General features: G+C 46.1%; 7 protein-coding genes across 7 annotated transcripts; 3 read left to right on the forward strand and 4 right to left on the reverse strand.

Annotated features, from left to right (window-relative positions):
* Positions 1–831: 831 nt before the first annotated feature.
* Positions 832–2,422, forward strand: V8C40DRAFT_255079 (Zn(II)2Cys6 transcription factor domain-containing protein). The gene is made up of 3 exons (XM_083217964.1): positions 832–881; positions 946–1,043; positions 1,143–2,422. Exons 2-3 carry the CDS (start codon positions 954–956, stop codon positions 2,340–2,342), a joined length of 1,290 nt encoding a protein of 429 aa, XP_083068828.1. The 5' UTR covers positions 832–881; positions 946–953; the 3' UTR covers positions 2,343–2,422.
* Positions 2,423–4,780: 2,358 nt separating this feature from the next.
* On the forward strand, positions 4,781–5,584 carry V8C40DRAFT_277302 (uncharacterized protein; the record flags this gene model as incomplete). The annotated part of the gene is made up of 2 exons (XM_083220948.1): positions 4,781–5,277; positions 5,362–5,584. 2 exons carry the CDS (start codon positions 4,781–4,783, stop codon positions 5,582–5,584), a joined length of 720 nt encoding a protein of 239 aa, XP_083068829.1.
* A 520-nt stretch (positions 5,585–6,104) lies between these two features.
* Positions 6,105–7,860, reverse strand: V8C40DRAFT_255080 (alpha/beta hydrolase). The gene is made up of 2 exons (XM_083217965.1): positions 7,814–7,860; positions 6,105–7,758 (listed from the first exon to the last, which is right to left on the reverse strand). The coding sequence occupies exon 2, from the start codon at positions 7,518–7,520 to the stop codon at positions 6,330–6,332; it is 1,191 nt and encodes a 396-aa protein (XP_083068830.1). The 5' UTR covers positions 7,521–7,758; positions 7,814–7,860; the 3' UTR covers positions 6,105–6,329.
* Positions 7,861–7,928: 68 nt separating this feature from the next.
* On the reverse strand, positions 7,929–10,310 carry V8C40DRAFT_255083 (uncharacterized protein). Its single transcript, XM_083217966.1, has 3 exons — positions 9,673–10,310; positions 8,525–9,595; positions 7,929–8,449 (listed from the first exon to the last, which is right to left on the reverse strand). Exons 1-3 carry the CDS (start codon positions 10,176–10,178, stop codon positions 8,056–8,058), a joined length of 1,971 nt encoding a protein of 656 aa, XP_083068831.1. The 5' UTR covers positions 10,179–10,310; the 3' UTR covers positions 7,929–8,055.
* A 558-nt stretch (positions 10,311–10,868) lies between these two features.
* V8C40DRAFT_282945 (cytidine deaminase-like protein) lies at positions 10,869–11,525 on the reverse strand (the record flags this gene model as incomplete). The annotated part of the gene is made up of 1 exon (XM_083221879.1): positions 10,869–11,525. The coding sequence occupies exon 1, from the start codon at positions 11,400–11,402 to the stop codon at positions 10,869–10,871; it is 534 nt and encodes a 177-aa protein (XP_083068832.1). The 5' UTR covers positions 11,403–11,525.
* Positions 11,526–13,418: 1,893 nt separating this feature from the next.
* V8C40DRAFT_269747 (alpha/beta fold hydrolase) lies at positions 13,419–14,523 on the reverse strand (the record flags this gene model as incomplete). The annotated part of the gene is made up of 6 exons (XM_083220121.1): positions 13,419–13,468; positions 13,529–13,579; positions 13,632–13,957; positions 14,021–14,142; positions 14,199–14,359; positions 14,430–14,523. The coding sequence occupies 6 exons, from the start codon at positions 14,521–14,523 to the stop codon at positions 13,419–13,421; spliced, it is 804 nt and encodes a 267-aa protein (XP_083068833.1).
* A 1,684-nt stretch (positions 14,524–16,207) lies between these two features.
* Positions 16,208–18,056, forward strand: V8C40DRAFT_277306 (cytochrome P450; the record flags this gene model as incomplete). Its single annotated transcript, XM_083220949.1, has 6 exons — positions 16,208–16,253; positions 16,327–16,470; positions 16,525–16,584; positions 16,649–16,921; positions 16,974–17,339; positions 17,404–18,056. 6 exons carry the CDS (start codon positions 16,208–16,210, stop codon positions 18,054–18,056), a joined length of 1,542 nt encoding a protein of 513 aa, XP_083068834.1.
* Between the last annotated feature and the right edge of the window lie 924 nt (positions 18,057–18,980).

Raw genomic sequence — 18,980 nt, forward strand, 5'->3', positions numbered from 1 at the left:
TAATATTCATTGTTTTTCCTTTGCGGTAGGCCTAGATTATGCTATGTACATAACTTACAGTGGTCGTTATCACTGTAAAAAGGTTAGAGATGGAACAAAAGCTTTTACTCGGATACATACCTGTGTTGACTCCCCGCATCCAAACACAAGCGAAGAAATCTGTCAAGTTTGGTTGCCAAGCCTTCATCATCTCTCGCACAGATGCCTATCATAAGTCCGGCAATCCTTAAAGACAACGCAGTACGTCATAGTTGATGCCATTGCTGCTTCTAAGCTTGCTTATCCGATCGAGCATATAAGCTCTAACCTCACAACTAATGATGTAGTGTCTTGAGGCTGTCGCATGTACAATTGGGAAACTAACTCGGCGAGTATAACAATAACAGGGCGGTAAACTGAAAAGGTGCTGCGCAAGCGGTGAATAAAGAGTACAAAGCTGGTATGGCATGGGGACCTTGAATGCAAAGTGCAAGTGGGCAAAGCTTCGGAGGCACAGGTAAAAGATGATATATCCAAATTCGCTTACTGCATGCAATGCCATTGTATTCTTTTTCTGCCCTACGCACATTCGAATCTCGAAATTCACAAATTCTGCCTGACTCGGCAAGATGTGGGCAACATGGATTGGGGGTGTTGGATCTAATTGTGGACGGAAGGGTGGTGGGACTCAGGTGTAAGGATGAATCCATGCAGATTCGTCCATCGCATTTCGTTCCGCAAATGAGACCCGTCAGTTCTTCGGTAGATCATCGTAGCGCGTTCGTATCTCGTATTCCTTCGTGTCCATGTCCGAACATGACCCACCTTTCTACTTCCGCTCGTCGGTTGGAATGCAAATGTCTATCGCCACGCTCGCATCTGCTCGTTCCTCGTCTTCTCTCGTTCGTTCGTTCCTCTCCTTGCTAACTTCACTGTGCGATTTGTGATTCCTCACACACATTATAGCCACGGAAATGGCAGGCTCATCTCCACCCGCGAGCAAACGCCGAGCTCATACGAAATCGAGAACAGGTTGTGCCGAGTGTAGGAGGAGGCGTGTCAAGGTGTGTAGCTTTCTACAAATTCTTGTGTCGTCAACTGCGCCTAAAAGCGCTCGTGCTGTACAATAGTAGTCAAATCGATCTAACGCTCTGTCTCTACAGTGCGGAGAAGAGAAGCCGAGTTGCAGACATTGTTTCCGACGAAGTATCCCATGTCTGTATCCGTCTCAGGATCCTCTCCCGATTCACCCGGCCAAGGCGGGCTCATCTCCCGTGAGTGTGGTAACAGCAGCAACAAGTAATACTGCCGCTGCCACTGCAGCTCAACTGCGGCAGTCTCCTCTGCCGGCTGCAACAAGCTCTCGATGTCATTCCTCTCTCGGAAGGGTTGAGAAGAGTGGTGACACAATTCCAACTTACACCATCAAGGACATGGCTCTATTACACCACTGGACATGGTCGACGAGCAAAAGTGTTGCCGACTTTCCCGACGTGAGCCGCTACTGGCAGACCGTATTTCCACAGATTGCGTTTGAGCATACTTTCGTCATGCACGCCATTCTCAGCTTGGCGGCTTTGCATCAGGCATACATTTACCCAGAAAGAAGAAAGCAGCTGACAATGGAGGCTATGCGGTATCACAACCAGGCAATACACGGCTTCCAGCGCGGCATCGAGCATATGAATGATGGTAATAGCGATGCGCTGTTCGCGTGGTCCTCGTTAAACATCATTTATGTGTTTGCCACGTACGGGCAACTTTACGACGATGTGGAACTCGATATGACCCCAGCAGCCCGAAAGTCACGAGTACTAGGCGTGGAGTGGCTTCCAATGGTACGTGGTGTTGAAGCCATTCTACATCCCGTGTACCAGCACGTCCGATTCGGACCATTGAGTTCGCTATTAAGCACTGGAAATTGGGATCAGCTAGATCCGGACTCCGAGCGTGTAGCCGATGATGAGCGCTTCCGTAACCTTGGCGATATATGGGCAGATAGTGGTGACCGTGAAATCTATGACAAGACCTTATTTCTTCTCAGAAAATCTCTAGCATATATGAAACAGTTCGAAACTATGAATGCTGAGACCGCGGGGTCTTTGACTTATAACAGAAGATTGTCTGGGCCTATTGTCTGGGTATTAACCACGCCTGGGGAATATTTTCAGCGATTACACCAACGGCAACCACATGCGATGCTGCTCTTTGCTTATTTTGGTGTGGTAATTCATAGCTTGAATGGTTACTGGTTTTTTGAAAGATGGGGGAGGAATATCGTAGAAGTAGTTGATGAGCTATTAGGGGAGTACTGGAAACCGTGGACAGAATGGCCAAAACAGGCTGTAGGTCTTTCATATTAGTGGCTTCTTAGCTGTCAATAATATTTGCCTAATTACACGCATTTATCTGTACAGGTATAAATGAGTCTATCTTTCTACAAGACGAATAGTGATTTAAAAGCCTCACTACCAAAGAATTCAGATTCGCGCGTGCTAAGTCATTTCCGATCCAAGTCTTTGATGGCGTTCGGCGAATGTTCTCAAATTGACTTCATAATCCGTCGCGGTTTTGTGCTTCATTGATGCTGCCAATTCACTCGGATGCACCACATTCAATAAAACCATGACTAAGAACATGAGCAGACCATCAAAAATGTACAAATATGCTTCGTGGTGAAGCAGATACCCATTGAAGCCCTGGAGATACTCTACCACTCTGAAAATGGATCTCACCATGATGAGGGTACTTGCTATATAGAGTGTGTTCATGTGTTTCTGCCATGGGAGTTCGCTGGATAAACGGATCGTAGGCACGCGACGAATGGATAGGTGGAATTTGACAGCGATCACCATGAAGAAATCGAAGAAGACGAGCTGAACAAAGAGCCCGACAATGATAATGTGTGATCCAGTTTCTAGAGCAGAAGCAGTCCCCGACGCTTGATAGCCGCCACCTAGAGAGAATTGAGATATTAGCTATCGTCTCATAAAAAGATTGAGAACGAAGCCAACATGATATGGGCTTGTTTTTATACATACCGCCGCCTTGAAGAAAAAAAGAAAGGGCGTCTCCGAAAACAAAGACCTTGGTCAACCATTGCTTTCGGATAAGGCAATGGGACTCGCCATCCACAAGGGAGATGACTCTCCCCAGTTCCATGTAAATTGTCGCAGCAAAGAGAGCAGGTGCGACGAGAAGGAGGAGAGATTGGGTTATATACGGTCCTAGAGTCCAGTTTGGCGATTCTTTGCCGGATGCACAACGGGCAGCATAACCTATAAACTCAACTAGCAGAGAATCAGCGTTAATAAAAGGTGTTACTGTTTTCTTTCCTCCTCAGAATAACAGATGAATGAATCTTACAAATACCCCCAACTATAAGGGGAATGAGGAACCAACACCGAGTCCGAAATGATTGGTACATATGGAAGCTAGTTGTTCCCAAGAAAAGGAGAACAAAGACAACAGCCCCGCCAATTGTAGGATTGTAGTGATAGAGCCTGAACTCCTCCACACTAGGGCTTGCCTCTCTGACGATCAAAGCGCCCACCAAGAGTTGGGTGTCGGTATCCATGAAGAGCAAAATAACAAGGAATGAAGGAAATGAACGATTCTCAAAACTGAAGGTGCTGTGATTCTATGTCAAACCACTACTTGAGGTTTGATTACTTTAACCGTATATGAAAATAGCAGTGTCGTTAATGCATGTTATTCTTAACAACTTATGGAGAGCGGTGGTTAAATATGGCAACGAAATTGATAAGAAAGGAGAGACTGTGTTGAGAAAGCGAGGCGGTGGCAGACTGATAAAAAATTCTAAAAAATTGGCATCAGTATCTATTTATATGCGCCTCTCAACAAGAAGATTCAGGTATAGTAAGTCAAAATGTTAGCACTGTTTTTGCGGAGTGGCCGAGCTAAATGACAGGACTGGTGGCTGAGTTTTCGCATATTAGCGTATGCTCCGATGTCAACCTGGATGGTGTAACACAATATAGAAGACTGGGGTGGATATATGTGTAGCCCAAGAGAGAGACGGTAAAACCCCCCGAGATCAACTCCTTGTCTCTTTTACATAGGCCGACTTTATAAGTCATTGCGCTCACCAAGCGCCAAGCCTAGTCAGGTAGCGAGCTCATAAACGCACTTACGTCTAAACTGGAGAAGAAGGTATTCCCTATTGTAATAGTTATAGTTCCTTTGCCCCGACTCAGAGATTACTGAGGGGACTTGGTTAAAAAGTTGTTGTTCACATATATCTAGTAAGAGTTGGTCTATCAGCCGAACACAAGGATCTTCTTGGGCGGTTTTTGATCTTCATGATGCAAGAACAAATTCCTAGAGCAGTTTGGGCATAGCGAATTGTTCAGCACTCTTCACAAGGCAGACTCATCCATCTCCTGGGATCAGATCAAGGATAAAGCCTTGCAAGATGAAACCGCATAGGTAGCCAGGAATTTTCAGAAACCTTCCAGGGATTGTTCAGAGGCGCAGCTGAGGAGCCTAAAAATAATTGGCAAGGAGAAGAGGCTACTTTCGCTGTCCCACACCCATGATAGTGGATTGTCGTATTTCGTACTTGTATGCTAGAGCGCCACATAGTAGGTAACCCCAGACCAATTCCCAGTCTTTGATCGTTTAGAAAAGCTCTTGGATTCATGCTGAGTATACTTTTGGAAGCTATGTTGCCAAACTACAATTAGCTCAATATTGGATTGGACATTCTGCCAGAGAATCCGAGCTACACTTAAACCTTGGGCTACAAGCAGGACCAAGATTTGTCCATGAAGCTTCAATTATGAAGTTTATAAATACAGATCAGGTACCCATCCAGAAGGCTGGAGGCTTGAATGACAATGATTCCACAAGAGCATCAGCAACCAGGAGGAATCGTACGCCAGGGCCACCATCTCGCATATACTTTTTTGCAAAACCCGCCCATACCACACGAAAGCACATGTTGTCCGTTAAACCAGTACTTGTGACTCAGATACAACATTTTGACAGCCAAGGTCATCTCGAGGAAACGGTTGATGTTCTCTCCGCAGGCTATTGGACTTCCTGGTTCGACAAGGATATCCGAGAATTTGCTCGAACCCAAAAATGCTGTCCCGAACTCGTCATGATGAGCGAAAATATCTATGATGTTGCGCGACTATCGAAGAGGTTTATCGGAGCGGTGCTTGGGAAAGCCGACACAAGCGGTAACACAGCAAACTTATGGATCAACGATATGTCCTTTACCATGTGCAGGAGCCTTGGAAGTAACACTTATGATATTGCCATATACGGCAAGTTAGCTGTTCAATGGAGACCAACATTAAATCATACGGTTCGTGCTTATTACTTTGCATCATGAATGATAGAACGTTAATACAGACAGGTAATCGATGGTTTTGAACTAAGAGAGACCGACGCGGATAGTCTCATTGCGAAGTTCGGCAAAGATTCCATCGAAATTTATCAGCTCGATGCCACTGCTGACCTTCAAAGCGTCGGATTCGCAAGCATACAGCAGCGAACCAATGCAGAAGCAATGGTTCTGCTCACAGCTGTTTGGGTAGCCAATCAGGAGGGCTGGATCTTCCCAGATGCAGTGTAAAGCAGGATGTGGATGACGATAGCGGAGAAGAATGCCCCTTTGCCCCCTTTAATTATATATCATTATAATGTAAAGATTTTCCAATTCATCTAATACTTAGGTCATTAATAACTAAAACGTGCATATTTTTCATGGTCGGTTGCTGAGATGCTACTCTAATGTAAACGAACTAACTTGACTTGGAGGGTATGTTAATTCAAGCGGAAATAAAACCCAGAGCTGGGTGGCCTAGTGTGGAATTTTCTTTGGTGACACCAGTGAACGGTGAAGATTTGAGAGTCAAGTTGAAACGGGTCTACAAATGTAAGTGGTAGGTAAGGCATACAAAAAGCTGTCGTCCAAAACGTCCAAGGGTGGCTCGTTTACAGAACGAAATACGACACGCTATCCGCAAACCCATGTCCATGTCCACATCTACATATGGAGATTGTCCGACAGAGACTCGGCTCTTCCCACTGCCCTGTCCGGAACGAGTCAAGTAGGTTTCCAGCGGACGACTCCCCAACCTTAGATGAAAGACATAAAAATTTATTTTAACCTATTGTTACTCTAGTAGACCTGTGCACTGGAAGCTTTATCTTGATTAGGTGTTTTCCATTTTCTACATCCAAAGACTTTAAATCTGGGGTTATTTATATAAGTCCGATTTTAGCAGTTAGCTAACCCCTGCGCTGGAATAAAATATTATTTCGCCCCCCTGCTTAATATTTAAAAAACAAAGCTTCTACCATTACTGCCGGAGTAATCACAGGTTGTTCGTCTTTAAGAATTGGATCATCTTCTGGAAGCTATCTGGCCCACTCTTGTGGGCGGCAATGGCATGCCCAGCACCCGCCGCGATGTACGTTTGACTTCCTTTCGACGCGGCTGGATAGAATGTAGACAAAGTCACGACGTTCTGATCCGTCGGGTAGAGACAGTTGCCGCCGCAGAAGACGAGATCATGTTGACCATTGACAATCTGGACTGGCCTAGTGAACTCTGTTGACGGCGCAACGATGCCACCCAGCGTGAGCAGGACTCCCAGTGTATTCGTCTGCTTGTTGGCAACTTGTTTTCTGAACACATCCTCATCATAGTTTGGGTACCGGTAGAAGGCAAACTGGATGCCGGCAGCTGACTGCTGCGTCAAGAAGCCTGTGGGCAACTTTTTGAACTGGGGTGCCGGGTCTGTGTTTGCCTCAATGAAGTTGAAGGCCGCGACGGTTAGTGCGACTGAGGCAGCACTGGCGCTGGTGCCGGACAAGATTACGGCGTCAAAATCCTGCGGATATTGCGTCGTGATGCCTTGTGTCAGCGTACTTCCTGCGCTGTGCCCAACACCCACGACGTTGTCGAAGCTGTAACCGCCAAATTTGGCCTGCCGGAGCAGACCAACCAGCTCGTGCGTGACGGCGACCTGAGTAGTTGCCTGCACAACCTGGATGGGATCCGGGTGATCGGACTTCCCCACGCCCAACTGGTCGTAGGAGAGCGTGGCGTATCCTGCTGCAGAAGCCTCGTCGACGTAGCTGTAGCCTGGGGCAATGTCCCAGTAAGTGTGGTCGAGAGTGGCTCCGTGTGTCAACAGTTGCACTGTCTTGACCTGGGCCAACTTGTCAGGGTCTGTTGGTAGGCAGAGCTTGACGAAAATATTATAACGGCCGGATATAACACTGGGTCCAGCGATAACTTCGGAAATCCAGGCTGCGTCCGCCTGGAACAACTCGACAAATGACTCAGTTACGGCCCTCTGATCTTTAGGTGCCTCATAAAGAAGTTTGGTGCCGGTTGTATTCACAGACACCGCGACATGGCCAGAAATGCAAGTCGAGCCGCCGCCGGACGATGGGCCAATGGCAGGATTGGAGAAGCCATCGGTGCTGCAATTGGCTGAGGTAAAGCCCGAGAACGGGTTGAATAGTAACGCCATTTTGAACAAGGTAGAGGCGTTCATCTTGGTGGGAAGCAGATGGATGTAGAATCAAGGTGAACACACTTTTGGAACACAATGGCTGTTTTTATACTAAAATGGTTGTCTTGATGGCGGTGTTCGGACGACCTTCATATTGAATGGTTGCCTTGGGTCGCAGGTGCAACTCCGCTCTGCCTTGTCAGAACGCGTAACGTGCTACAACCAACAGCTTGCCAATTCCGTCTTTAACACGCTGAAATATGTTGTTAGGTCTGGCGGTCTGTCACTCCGTAAGCAAGGAAGAATCCTTCGCGTTGAATTTATTAATAACTTACATAGAAAAAAGACCTGAAAATGCCTCAAAAGTTATTTTTGACTTGTGGCAAAACCTACCTATGTCAAAGTGAAAGTTACAGAAAGGTATTCACAATGCGAACTTGCACACTAACGCCAGCGGCAATGGAGTGATTACTATTCAGCCCTGAATTCACGACTGTTTAAAAGGCCCCGACCGCTTTTGACACTGTAGGTAAGACTAATAGTTATAACTTTGTCATTTAAGAACAAGACAAATGATCTAATAATAAGGAACGCCTTTTTGCAGCGGCACAATCTGATCGGAGAGGCCAAACCCCACTCTTCGCATTGCTTCCTCCCCGTCGGCCTCTTCATCAGCATTTCGCAGAAACCCAAATTGAAGTTTTGTCGACTTAATAGAATCCCTTAGCGGCATGGCACCCATGGAGCTTCCTGCTGTTAACTCGTCTAACCGATAGTTTCTCGTTGTTGACATGAATGCTGAAAAGGACAATTGGTGGCTGACGCCGTTTTTTAAATAAGCAGCGCCTCCAATGAGCAACGCAATCAACGTGCCCAGAAAGACCACAGCGTATGTGATGATGAGAACTCTTCGGTTATATGAGTAGACATTAACATCGGAGGAAATTCTGACCATTGTGTCGTTGTGGATTCTGCGGTGGTTACATGTCTTGTTAGGTGCCCTGCCCATTGTGTCATTACTTTTACAAGGCTGTCTCTTTACTTACAGTACCTGACCGAGACTAAACACACCCAACGTGAGGTTTCGCGAAAGCTCCTCTATGAGCTCACCAACAGACTTGTTCCGGGCCAAGGCGCTTAAATCCTGTGCTAGCAATTCGGGCAAGAGGCCAGAACTAGCATTGTTCGTTGACTTAGCCTTGAGAGCACCGAAGATGGCTGTGTCTGTAACGCGTGTTTTGTATGCCATAATGCCCTTATCAAAAACACGCACAGCTCCTCCAAGCAGAGTTGCAAGTGCATCGGCAAGGTAGAAATAAGTGCCATATACATCTTCTTCAGTCCACTTGAAGCTGTATTCAGGATCAATACGCTGCGCTTGCTCGGATGTAGAGTAGAAGAAGCGCGTGCTGTATTCGGTGTCGGTTAAAACACAATCATACATTATGTTTTGAGCCGAAACCCAGAGCCTTCCATGGTTATATTCTCCAAAAATAATGGATGACACATTTTGCAGAGGAACTCTATATGTACCATTACCATATGAACCCACGATACCCTCGCAGAGAGGCAGAGAAGTATCCCATTGTGGAAGGCTTCCAAGCGACATAGCCGGCTGTGTAATACATGAAAATACGAAAGCTAGAAAAGCCTTCCACTGTTCTCGGAGTGGCGTGTTTTTCGAATCGGCTATTCTGGACAGTATTGGCGTAGGTGGTGTAAATGCCAGCCAAGCCATGGAATCCAAGGATCCCTCAGACATAAACGCGGTAGCATTGAGAGTCATATAAATAGCTTCTGATATTATTGGAGACGGCTCTCTGCAGCGGAAAGACGGACCGTGGAAGGTCAAATTATATGTTGAGTTCGCAAGGCCAATATTCATAGGCAAGATTTGTAATGAGGTGGCTGTTGTCGAAACAAGACGTGATAAGTATGGAGTGATTCCATTACTAGTTGACTGACCATCATATCCAACGACACTAGAATTATAGTCGTAGAGAGGCTGAACAAGAGAGAAGTTGATGACAGGAACGGGGAAAGATTTGGAAGTTGATAGAGTTGTAGGTACCACCACGAGTGTGCCAGGAGTGATGACGGCTGCAAGGGGAATGCACCTGTGTTATGTATCAGCCGTCTTCATCTATTTATAACACGCGAGATGAAAAGAACGTAGAGATGGAGATAGACTTACCATACAAGGAGGGCCATGATAGCTCCAGTTTTGGCTTTGCGTAAAAAGTCCACGCTTAAGAAACTCAGCGGGCTCTGGGCTGCTGAAAACATTGCATCTAGGCCAGCAACCGTAACAACTTTGTTTCTAGCCGTGAGCCAAGCACGCTGTTCATAAGCAACAATGGCAGAGGCAGCGAACATGGCCTTGGCCAGGAATGCTAGTCCCGCCCCGAATCGCAGTTTCCATTCTTGGTTATTGCGCACAGCTTCTAGAGTCCATTCCTCTTGTACAATGTCAACTTCTGTCCCGTCTATACTATCATAGTACAAGTGGTGAGCAATAGCGGCGCCAGTAGCCCCTATGAACAAGCCGATCATCGATGTCGGAGACCGCCAATGAATGCGCCATATACCGCTCGTTTTTTCAGCTTCAGGCTGGTCCAATTGGTGCTGGCACTTGTTAATGGCTTCTTGAAAACCAGTGGCTTCTCCATCTTGGGGCAATACGTCGTAACTAGACGCCATGGTGCAAGAATTGCAACAATTGGAACGAGTCCAAACACTTGAAAGCGATTTGGTTGGCAAAAGATATTAATCAATTAGTGCCGTGCTCTTCGGACTGCCATGGTTTTAACCTCAGCTTCGACTAGATAAAAATAGACTATATTTTGTTTCGGCTAGGGAATCCTTCAGCGGCAAAAGAGGGGTTTCATCTCTGGATCGGCCTAGGTTGCATGAGTTGCCTCACTTTATGTGTCATGTGTCACAAGGCGGCTAGGTCTTTGGCTTTTCTCTGGTGCAAATTACTCGCGAGACCTTATGCCGTGGTATCTGTTAAAAAGAACCACCCACCAGACCACAGGACACGGACTCAAAGGAGAACGTCACGGAACGACGTATAGGCGCCGATTCTCGCAGCTAACGGCACACTATACCCACTGCCGCGAATCTTTATCAATTCTAAGTTGCTATTTTATTTTGTCAGACGGTGGTGAGAAGCACACTAGGCGGTGTTAACCAATTGATGAGAGTTATTTAAGGAGCGAGAGCTTATTGAGAGATGCACCGAGGCTGCAGCTCGTTCTGCGACATTTTAATGTATCTATGCCAATTTCATCTCTAGATAACAATAAGGGGGTCAAAATAAACTCGAGCTGAGTGGCCGTCCGGGCCGTCTAGGGGTTCCCGCAACCTTGATCTTTTTCTTCTTCGCCTTCAGTGCCCAGTCATTGAGACCTTGGTGATTCTGTCACGCCAGTGTTCAACGGGGAACACAACCTTGACACCATTTGCCTCCAGCCTTTTCTGCCCATCATTGTGTGCTATAAACGTCCCTGGCTCCTTGATTCCCACGTAGACAGTCTTAATGGAGCTCTTAAGTCTCAAGATCCTAGTCACGCAGGTCATGTTGCCGCTAAGTCTCTCGTTGCATGGCTCCATAGTCGTGTACAGCGCCGTGTTGGCCGGAAGGACCTCATGAATGCGTTCCTCAGAGAGGTTGTGTTCGTCGGCGATCTTGATAAAACAACACTGCTCTGCGTGTGTGGTGCCTGGATCTCCCTTGTAATCTCGCGGATATTCAAGCGAGTATCCTGTCGATAGGACCTTTCCTTTGGCGGCGTCGACAAGTACGGCTCCGACGCAGAATTTGTTGGCAGCTGGCGGTGATTTCTGTGCCTGAATGAGCGCAAACTCCATGAAAGCCTCGTGGTCCCCAACTGCAAAGGTTGGATTCGTCTGTGTATCCATCGTAAATGGCTCTCTGAAATCATACACAAGGAGTGGATAATTTCTCTTATAAACCAAATCAATACAGCATTGTCAAGAAAGGGCAAAGAAGGTACCGGTCAATGGGGGTGTTCTTGAAATATTGGGTGCGCAGTTTTTAGGGTAACACATGCCGTTGTTTTTCCCGAGTCTGTGCGACAGGCTGTTGAAGCAATCACACTGCTAATTGGTGGTTCGAAGGGGGAGGGAGGGCTGATGCTCCTCACCTGCTAGGTGCTTTGGTCGCGGGGTGGTTGATCACCACCAAGAGTCTCTCCTGACACAACTCCATTGTATGTACTTTGGGACAGACCATCGTGCCGACGTCACCTTGTATGAGTTTGGGCAACCGAGATTGGCGCCCTAAGCACTGAGTTCTGCGGACTACAATGGTTAACTTTCACCTCCTTAGCCTCCTGGGAACATGACTTGAATCCTACCGGATCGGTAACTATATTAGTTCCTTCGAAAGGAGCGGTACACAAAGCCCGACCTATATCTCGACAGTCCCTCAAGTAGTCGCGACTCGCGCAGGAGCTCAAAGAGTCTGCTTCCTCTGTCAGAAATCCTGCCCAGGACGTCAAACACCTCGGGCGATCAAGCGGAGGGCGTAAAGGGCCCGCTTGGACTGAGCCTCCTCTATCCCCGAAGGCGCCGGAGGTCGATTTCATCTTTGTCCATAGCCTAGGCGGCAATTCTGGGGAAACATGAAGCAAGTCGTCCTTGCAGTCTCATTTTCGGCCAAAGGAGTGGCTCTCCAAAGACCCTGCATTCAAGAACGTCCGCATCCATAGCTATATATTTTCTGCTCTAAATGCCGAGGACTAGTGTCAATGTGTTTGCTATAAGTGCCTTAAGGGTCTTTCTTCTATGCCTCTCCAACGTTGGGGCTCCAGATGCAGCCGTTCTTAGACTCAACAATACAGCCTATAATTCCTAAAATAAGTCACTTTGTTTAGCTCTCGGCTGTAAATTAGTCTTTTAGCAAGTTTCCTCTTACGATACTTTACGAGTTCACCCAAATATCATAACTTCATGAAGCTCTAGCCTCATACTCTCTCACCGTGGCTGCGCCCTAACTCGACCAGCGTTGTCTCAAGTGTCTCTGCGCCGGGACCATTGCAAGAGTCGTACAGCACCTACAACCATCTAAACAAGCATCCAGAAGTGAACCAAGATTCTATTCATAGGTTGTAAAATAGAAAGTCCCCTCCGCCCTCTGCTCCTGGATCATGGAACTATAGTCGCAAACCTCAACCAACCGCAGGACTGCACAATAGCGCTTTTGTACCGCTAACAGATGGTTAAGTTGGCTCTACAGGGTCGTAGCCAATCGAGGCGAATCCATAACATAATTCTTTCCCATCAAGCAACACAAGCTGACTGTAGGGTTATAACCTACACTTTTACTTCATCATGCGCATACGACCATAGGTAGAGGAGAATTCGGGGTCCCGTCAAGCTCTTTTCTTGAGTGCGATGTCTTCCTTTTTTGCATCCCAAGACTCCAAATTTGGAGTGACATGATTCCGTTTTTTGGAGGACAATGAACCACGTGCTAAGAAATTTATCACTGGGTGTAGTGCTGGACTAAGTGCCGCAATAGCTCGCATGCCGGCAACGGAACTCGAAATGAGTGTCATTATTAATTATCATGACAATACAGAACGGGCCGAATCACTTGAAGCTTATATCCTCTAATCCGGTTTATGGAGCTACTACTGTACTATCCTAAGAAAACCACCTCTTCGAACCAGCTTCGTAGATGGGTATTTATGCCTTGCGGATCAAGTACCTGACAAAAATGTGTTGAATCTGACTCCCGTCGCCGTAGATTAGGGATATACTGCTCCATACCTTCACTCATGCTAGGCGGCAAAAACCTATCCTGCAGAGCTTGGACAAACAAATAGGGTATTTTGATCTGCGTGGTTGGAGAGATCCTAGACCACAAATATTAGTTGATGTCAATGGACAAGTATGAACGCACTGATAGACCTACAATCGCTCATCTTCCCAATTTTCACGACGATTTCGGTACCAGTTCACTTGACTAACATTAGCAGCGTCAAAAAGATGGGAGGATGGATGGGAAGACTTCGACTTACGAGCCGCAGAAATTCCATTTCTAGCATATTCTTCAACGTAATAGATGAGCTCTATTGATCATGTTAGGCACTTTCAAAATATGTAAAGTGGCAGAAGACTTACCCTCTTCACTTAGGACATCAGATCGAATCAATAGAGGCCAGTTCTCAAATAGCGCCCGCTCTGTTGAGAAAGCAGCCTCACCGTTTGGCCCCCGCCCACCATATGTGGCAATCCAAAATTGGCGGAGGGCGACTTTTGAATTCAATCTGTGTTCCAATTCCTTTCCAGCAAATTGTCCTTGATACTTAAAGGTCGGGTACTTGGCAATATAGTCGTCAAACTCAAGCCACTCCTGCATCGGCGGCAAATAAGGAGTTCCAAGAGTAAAGATATGGCTAACAAGTTCTGGGTGATAGAGATAGGTTCTGGTCGCGATCATACCGCCCCTAGAGTAATAACAAAGTCAGGAAAGTAATTATAAAAAAGAAAATACACGGTAGAGGATTTACCAATCGTGCCCACCAAGGATAATGGTGGACACACCAATCTGCGATGCGAGCTCTTTGATATCATCTGCAGCTCGTTTGAATGTGTACAGACGTATAGACTCAGGCGGGACATGAGGTGCTTCCTATAGGCAATATTTAAATAAACGAGCGTGATTAATGGGTTGATACTTTTACTCACTGTTCCGCCGTACCCCATACAGTCAATCGCAATGACCCTAAGGCCTAAAGCTACAAGAGGTTTGATCTGGTATCGCCATCCAAAGGCTAGATCTTGAAAACCATGTATAAGGACGACAGTGTTCTTTACAGTAACATCTTTTGGTTCCCCGAGGAGATAATCTGCAAATCAACTTGGTTAGTAATGCAAAGTTTGGCGTCTGACTCTAATCATGGTATAGTGATGACTTACGATATCGGCGTCCGTTCAAAGTGGCATACTCATGACTGATGTCTGGGTCGTACCATGGAGCGACCTTCGCAATTCCCTCACGTCCCGTCACCATTTTTGCCTAAGCTCTTGATGAATGCTATTGGGATAGCCTAAAAGTTGTCTCCCGCAAGAAAAGCCCACTATGGCGTAGAAGATGCTGCGGAGTAGAGCAAGATGACAGCCGGGCTACCCAGATTATGAAGTAGTTCTTGCTTTTTGGCAATCACCATTTGGGATTAGCGTAGACAGTCCCTGTTCGTTCTCTTCATAACAGAAGAGGCTCCTCTAGCTCACTATTGCCGTTAACTTCTATCATATGCATGTGAAGCTGACTATAGAAATACGGTGTCAGAAAGAAATGTGGGTGGATGGAGTACCCATCGGATTTACTTTTAGTAGCTAGCTTAGTAGCTAACTTAAAGGCAACAAGAGTAATCCAACGGGTAGATTCATTTAGGTCTGCGCTTCTCCATATTAACTCAGTCGAATGAAATGAGAAGTAAATGTCACAGAGACGGAATACTCCACATATATTCTAAACCCCATTATGCACTACTACCTAGAATTGGGGTAGTTTGCGCCCGTTTTCGCAGATTCTAGGATGTCTCGGGAGATCTTGGTGTCCAATTCGTTGCATGCGTGAAAACGGGTGCCTGGACTTGTCAGGGTGTAAGTACGGGGGTCGGGGATTTGGGAGACCCTTGGAGTAGTGGCTGCCATCTTATCTCCACGTTTGGGTTAGTGGCCGCCGTGTCATCTCCCGTTTGGGGCTTCGGTTAACCGCCTCTAACGGATTAAGCGTACCGGCGGCTAAGCTTGAGGTTATCTCCAGCGGAAATAGACCCCCACCTCTCTCTGTACTCCGGGGTTGACGCTGTAACGTGAGGAGTTGCAGATTGTTGACTGGTACGTTATTGTGATATTATATGTACATTGTTAATACTACAAAAGTAATAATTCTAGGAAGAGTAATAATCTTATAGCGCGCATATTAAGTATTGAAATTGCATATGGTATAATGGCCCCCCAACTAAGGGACGTTACATTAAAATCTTGACATCTTGCGTATGCCAATGGGAACTTAGATGCAACTGACATTGTCTTACCAAAGCATGATCTTTCCGGACCAACCCCAGCATACCACAGCATCGCAGTATATTGAAAGAGAGTAACAAAGAAGACGTCATAGGCTATGGCTACGGCACTACCCCCTAGAAAGTGGTTGCTGATTGTGTGGCACAAGCGATACTTCCCGAGACCGTTTCTATTATCGTTGTCATTGTTCTATTCATAAGCCGCTTACTATCACATCCCTACCTAGGTAAAGATCAAACGTGGCCAAGACACAGTTAGGCTAACGTCATCTGTTTTTCACCGTCAGTCTGGAGAGGCATTTGTTAGACCCCGTATCAATGCATACGAAACAGGCAACTTTCATTTCTTAATGTAATATACAAAAGATAAGCCTTAGACGAAAGACAGGGATGAGAAAGATGGATTCTTCTGATGTCCTGATTGGGCAAAGAAATGGGTATTATCAAACTTATGACCTTTACATAGATCGACTCACAGGGGTAGGACTCCTCAAGAGCTCATCATAAGACTCACAGTAGTCCCATTATGTATCCGTGGTAGATAAATATTGGAGTTATTGTTGTGAGCTAAATGGAGAGCACTCTTCTTGCTATTCAGCCAAGATCTCAACAAATCCTTTCACTCAATATTCAAGCCACCATGTATCTTCTGACTTCAACACGATGGGAAGTTCTGATTGGGGCATCAGTCTTGATCTCTGCGATATGGGTATGATAACTACCCACAAACTTGGACTCACTCAGGGAATCATCTATGTATTAATATCAGCTGTAGATGATAGGCGTATGCGTCTATAGACTCACATTGCATCCTCTTGCAAAGTATCCTGGTCCGACCTTGGCCAAACTCACGAATTTTTATGCCGCCTACCATGCATTCCGTGGTGATCTTCATTTGGACATGTGGAAGTCGCATCAAAAATACGGTAAAGAAACTACCCCCAAGTCTGCTCGACGACCGCTAAGATATGAATCTTCAGGGACGTTTGTTCGCTATGGCCCAAACAGAATTCTTGTGAATTCTGAGCGTGGCCTTCATGGTAAGCATCTGCCTACCTCAGAGAAGCTGTATTCAAAAGTGAGCAATAATTGATGATGATGAAGATATCTATGGCTACCGGAAGAATATTCAAAAGTCTAAAGGATACCTCCCCATCCTACCTGCTCCTGGAGCCTGGAGCGTGCATACCGCCATCGACAAAGGCATGCATGGACACAAACGAAGAGTCATTAGCCAAGGTCTTTCAGACGAATGCATTAAATCTTTCGAGGCTACGTATCTAGTTCATCTTAGACGATTTATGAACAAGATCCTCGGAGAGAACACAGTTGTAGATTCCGAAGGATGGACTGAGGCTATTAATATGACACCTATATGTACGTTCCATATCCCCAAGACTTGATCTTGGAAGTTTTAACACTTTTCCAGGCAATCACTTTACATTCGATGTGATGGGTGAGTTCGGGTTTGGAAAAGCCTTCGGCATGCTTGACAAACCAGACAACCACTTCATTATCCACGCCATTGCCGCATCCAATATGAGAACTAGCATTTATTGCCAGTTTCCCGCACTTTCAAAACTCAAGTTAGAGAAGATTCTTTATCCTCGGGGAAGCGCAATGCGGAAAAAGTTTCTTGACCTTACCCGAGAATTTGCTGAACAGAGAGTCAGTGGGGGAAAAGAGTCTAAGAACGACTTGTTTCGATTCGTCGTTGATGCTAAAGACCCAGAGACTGGGCAAGGATTCTCTATGGCTGAGCTATGGGCAGAGAGCAAGTTCCTCATTGTAGCTGGTAAGATCAGACAACTAATTTTCTCACGCACTACCAATGCTGACCATTTTCCGTCGGCTTACAGGGTCTGATACCTCCTCTACCGTTCTTGCAACGCTATTCTTCTATCTCACACGATATCGCGAGGTAGAGCAGAAGCTATTTGAAGAGCTCCGCACTACTTTCTCCTCATTGGAAGAGATCTGCTTGGGACCAAAGTTGCTCTCATGTACCTACTTACGTGCCTGTGTCGATGAGGCAATGAGAATGAACCCACCAGCCGGTGGAGCGATGTGGCGCGAAGTCGACAGTAACGGCGCCTTCATCGACGGCGATTTCGTCAGCCCAGGATTTGATGTCGGCACTTCCATGTATGCCATCCACCACAATGAAGAGTATTACCCCGAATCCTACACTTACAAGCCAGAGAGATGGATTGAATCCGACAACAATCCAGCCAAAGCAGTACAAACAGCTCGCAATTGTCTCAATCCGTTCTCTCTTGGCCCACGGGGTTGTATTGGACGATCGCTTGCATTAATGGAAATCAGAGTAGCATTGGCAAGGGTCGTGTGGGCCTTTGAGATGAAGAAACCCGAGGGTGCCCTTGGTAGAGTTGGCGAGGGAATTCCCGAGGCAACAAATGGGCGGCATCGAGTAAATGAGTTTCAATTGGTTGATCATTTGACAAGCGACAAAGATGGACCATACATTCAGTTCAAGAAGAGGCATATTTAGAGAAACAGCAGCTCCAGTACCAATAGGTTACATAGAGATGTGTTTAAATGAGTTATAGCTAAGATCTCTCTTGTCACGCGCTAGAGGTATGAAGTGTATATCTAAAAAGATTTTACTACTGATACTAGAATGTACATGTCACAATCGAAGTTTAGAGTCAAGTTGACGGCATTCACATAATTCTGGTGCGTGTGATTTTGTCTATCAAACACCGGTTTCTAAAGCAAAACAACGTCTATCAAGCCTTCCACAAGTTTATCGACTACACCGCAACTTCTCTACGCCGTATTCTCTTGTTGCCTAAATTCAAGGCTTCAATAGCGTAGTTGCATAAATGTCCACTCCGGTTAATAGCCTGCTGACGTTATTATCTTGGTTCATCACCAATTACATATGCAATTTTGGAGACTATGACGCGTCTTGACCTTGCTACATACGGTGGCCAGTATTCGCCAAAGGCATGAAGATCTACTACTGGATGTTCTTCATCCTCCTTTGCTCTATGCCACGTACGCTTTGTGCTACACACAGATATGTGACATTATTTGCAGTGATCAGCCGTCTTATCCCCTGCTTATCACATCCTCTGCCGCCGTCGGTTCGGTCCATGCTGTGCCTTTGTTCTCCAATCCGCGCATCTTAGTGACGGATCACTAGCTCGGCCCTTGTCCCGCACATGCCGAATCGTGAAATTTTAGTTATAATATTTGAATAATACTACTATCACCTAAATTCCGCCCTCAAGTTATTATCCACACCGTTCAAGCAATCTTGCCTCAACACTTGGACAGGGAGACAACAAGTAAGCAGTTAAGCTCTAGCGATCTAGAACCTACGAGTGTATCAATATGGATCCTGCCCCTGCCCCTACGAGTCTATACTGACTGTACCTATGGCATGTGCTTGGCCGCTCTTGAGTCTGTT

This window comes from Trichoderma camerunense (genome assembly GCF_050948025.1).
Source record: "Trichoderma camerunense strain CBS 138272 chromosome Unknown V8C40scaffold_20, whole genome shotgun sequence".
Lineage (NCBI taxonomy): Eukaryota > Fungi > Ascomycota > Sordariomycetes > Hypocreales > Hypocreaceae > Trichoderma > Trichoderma camerunense.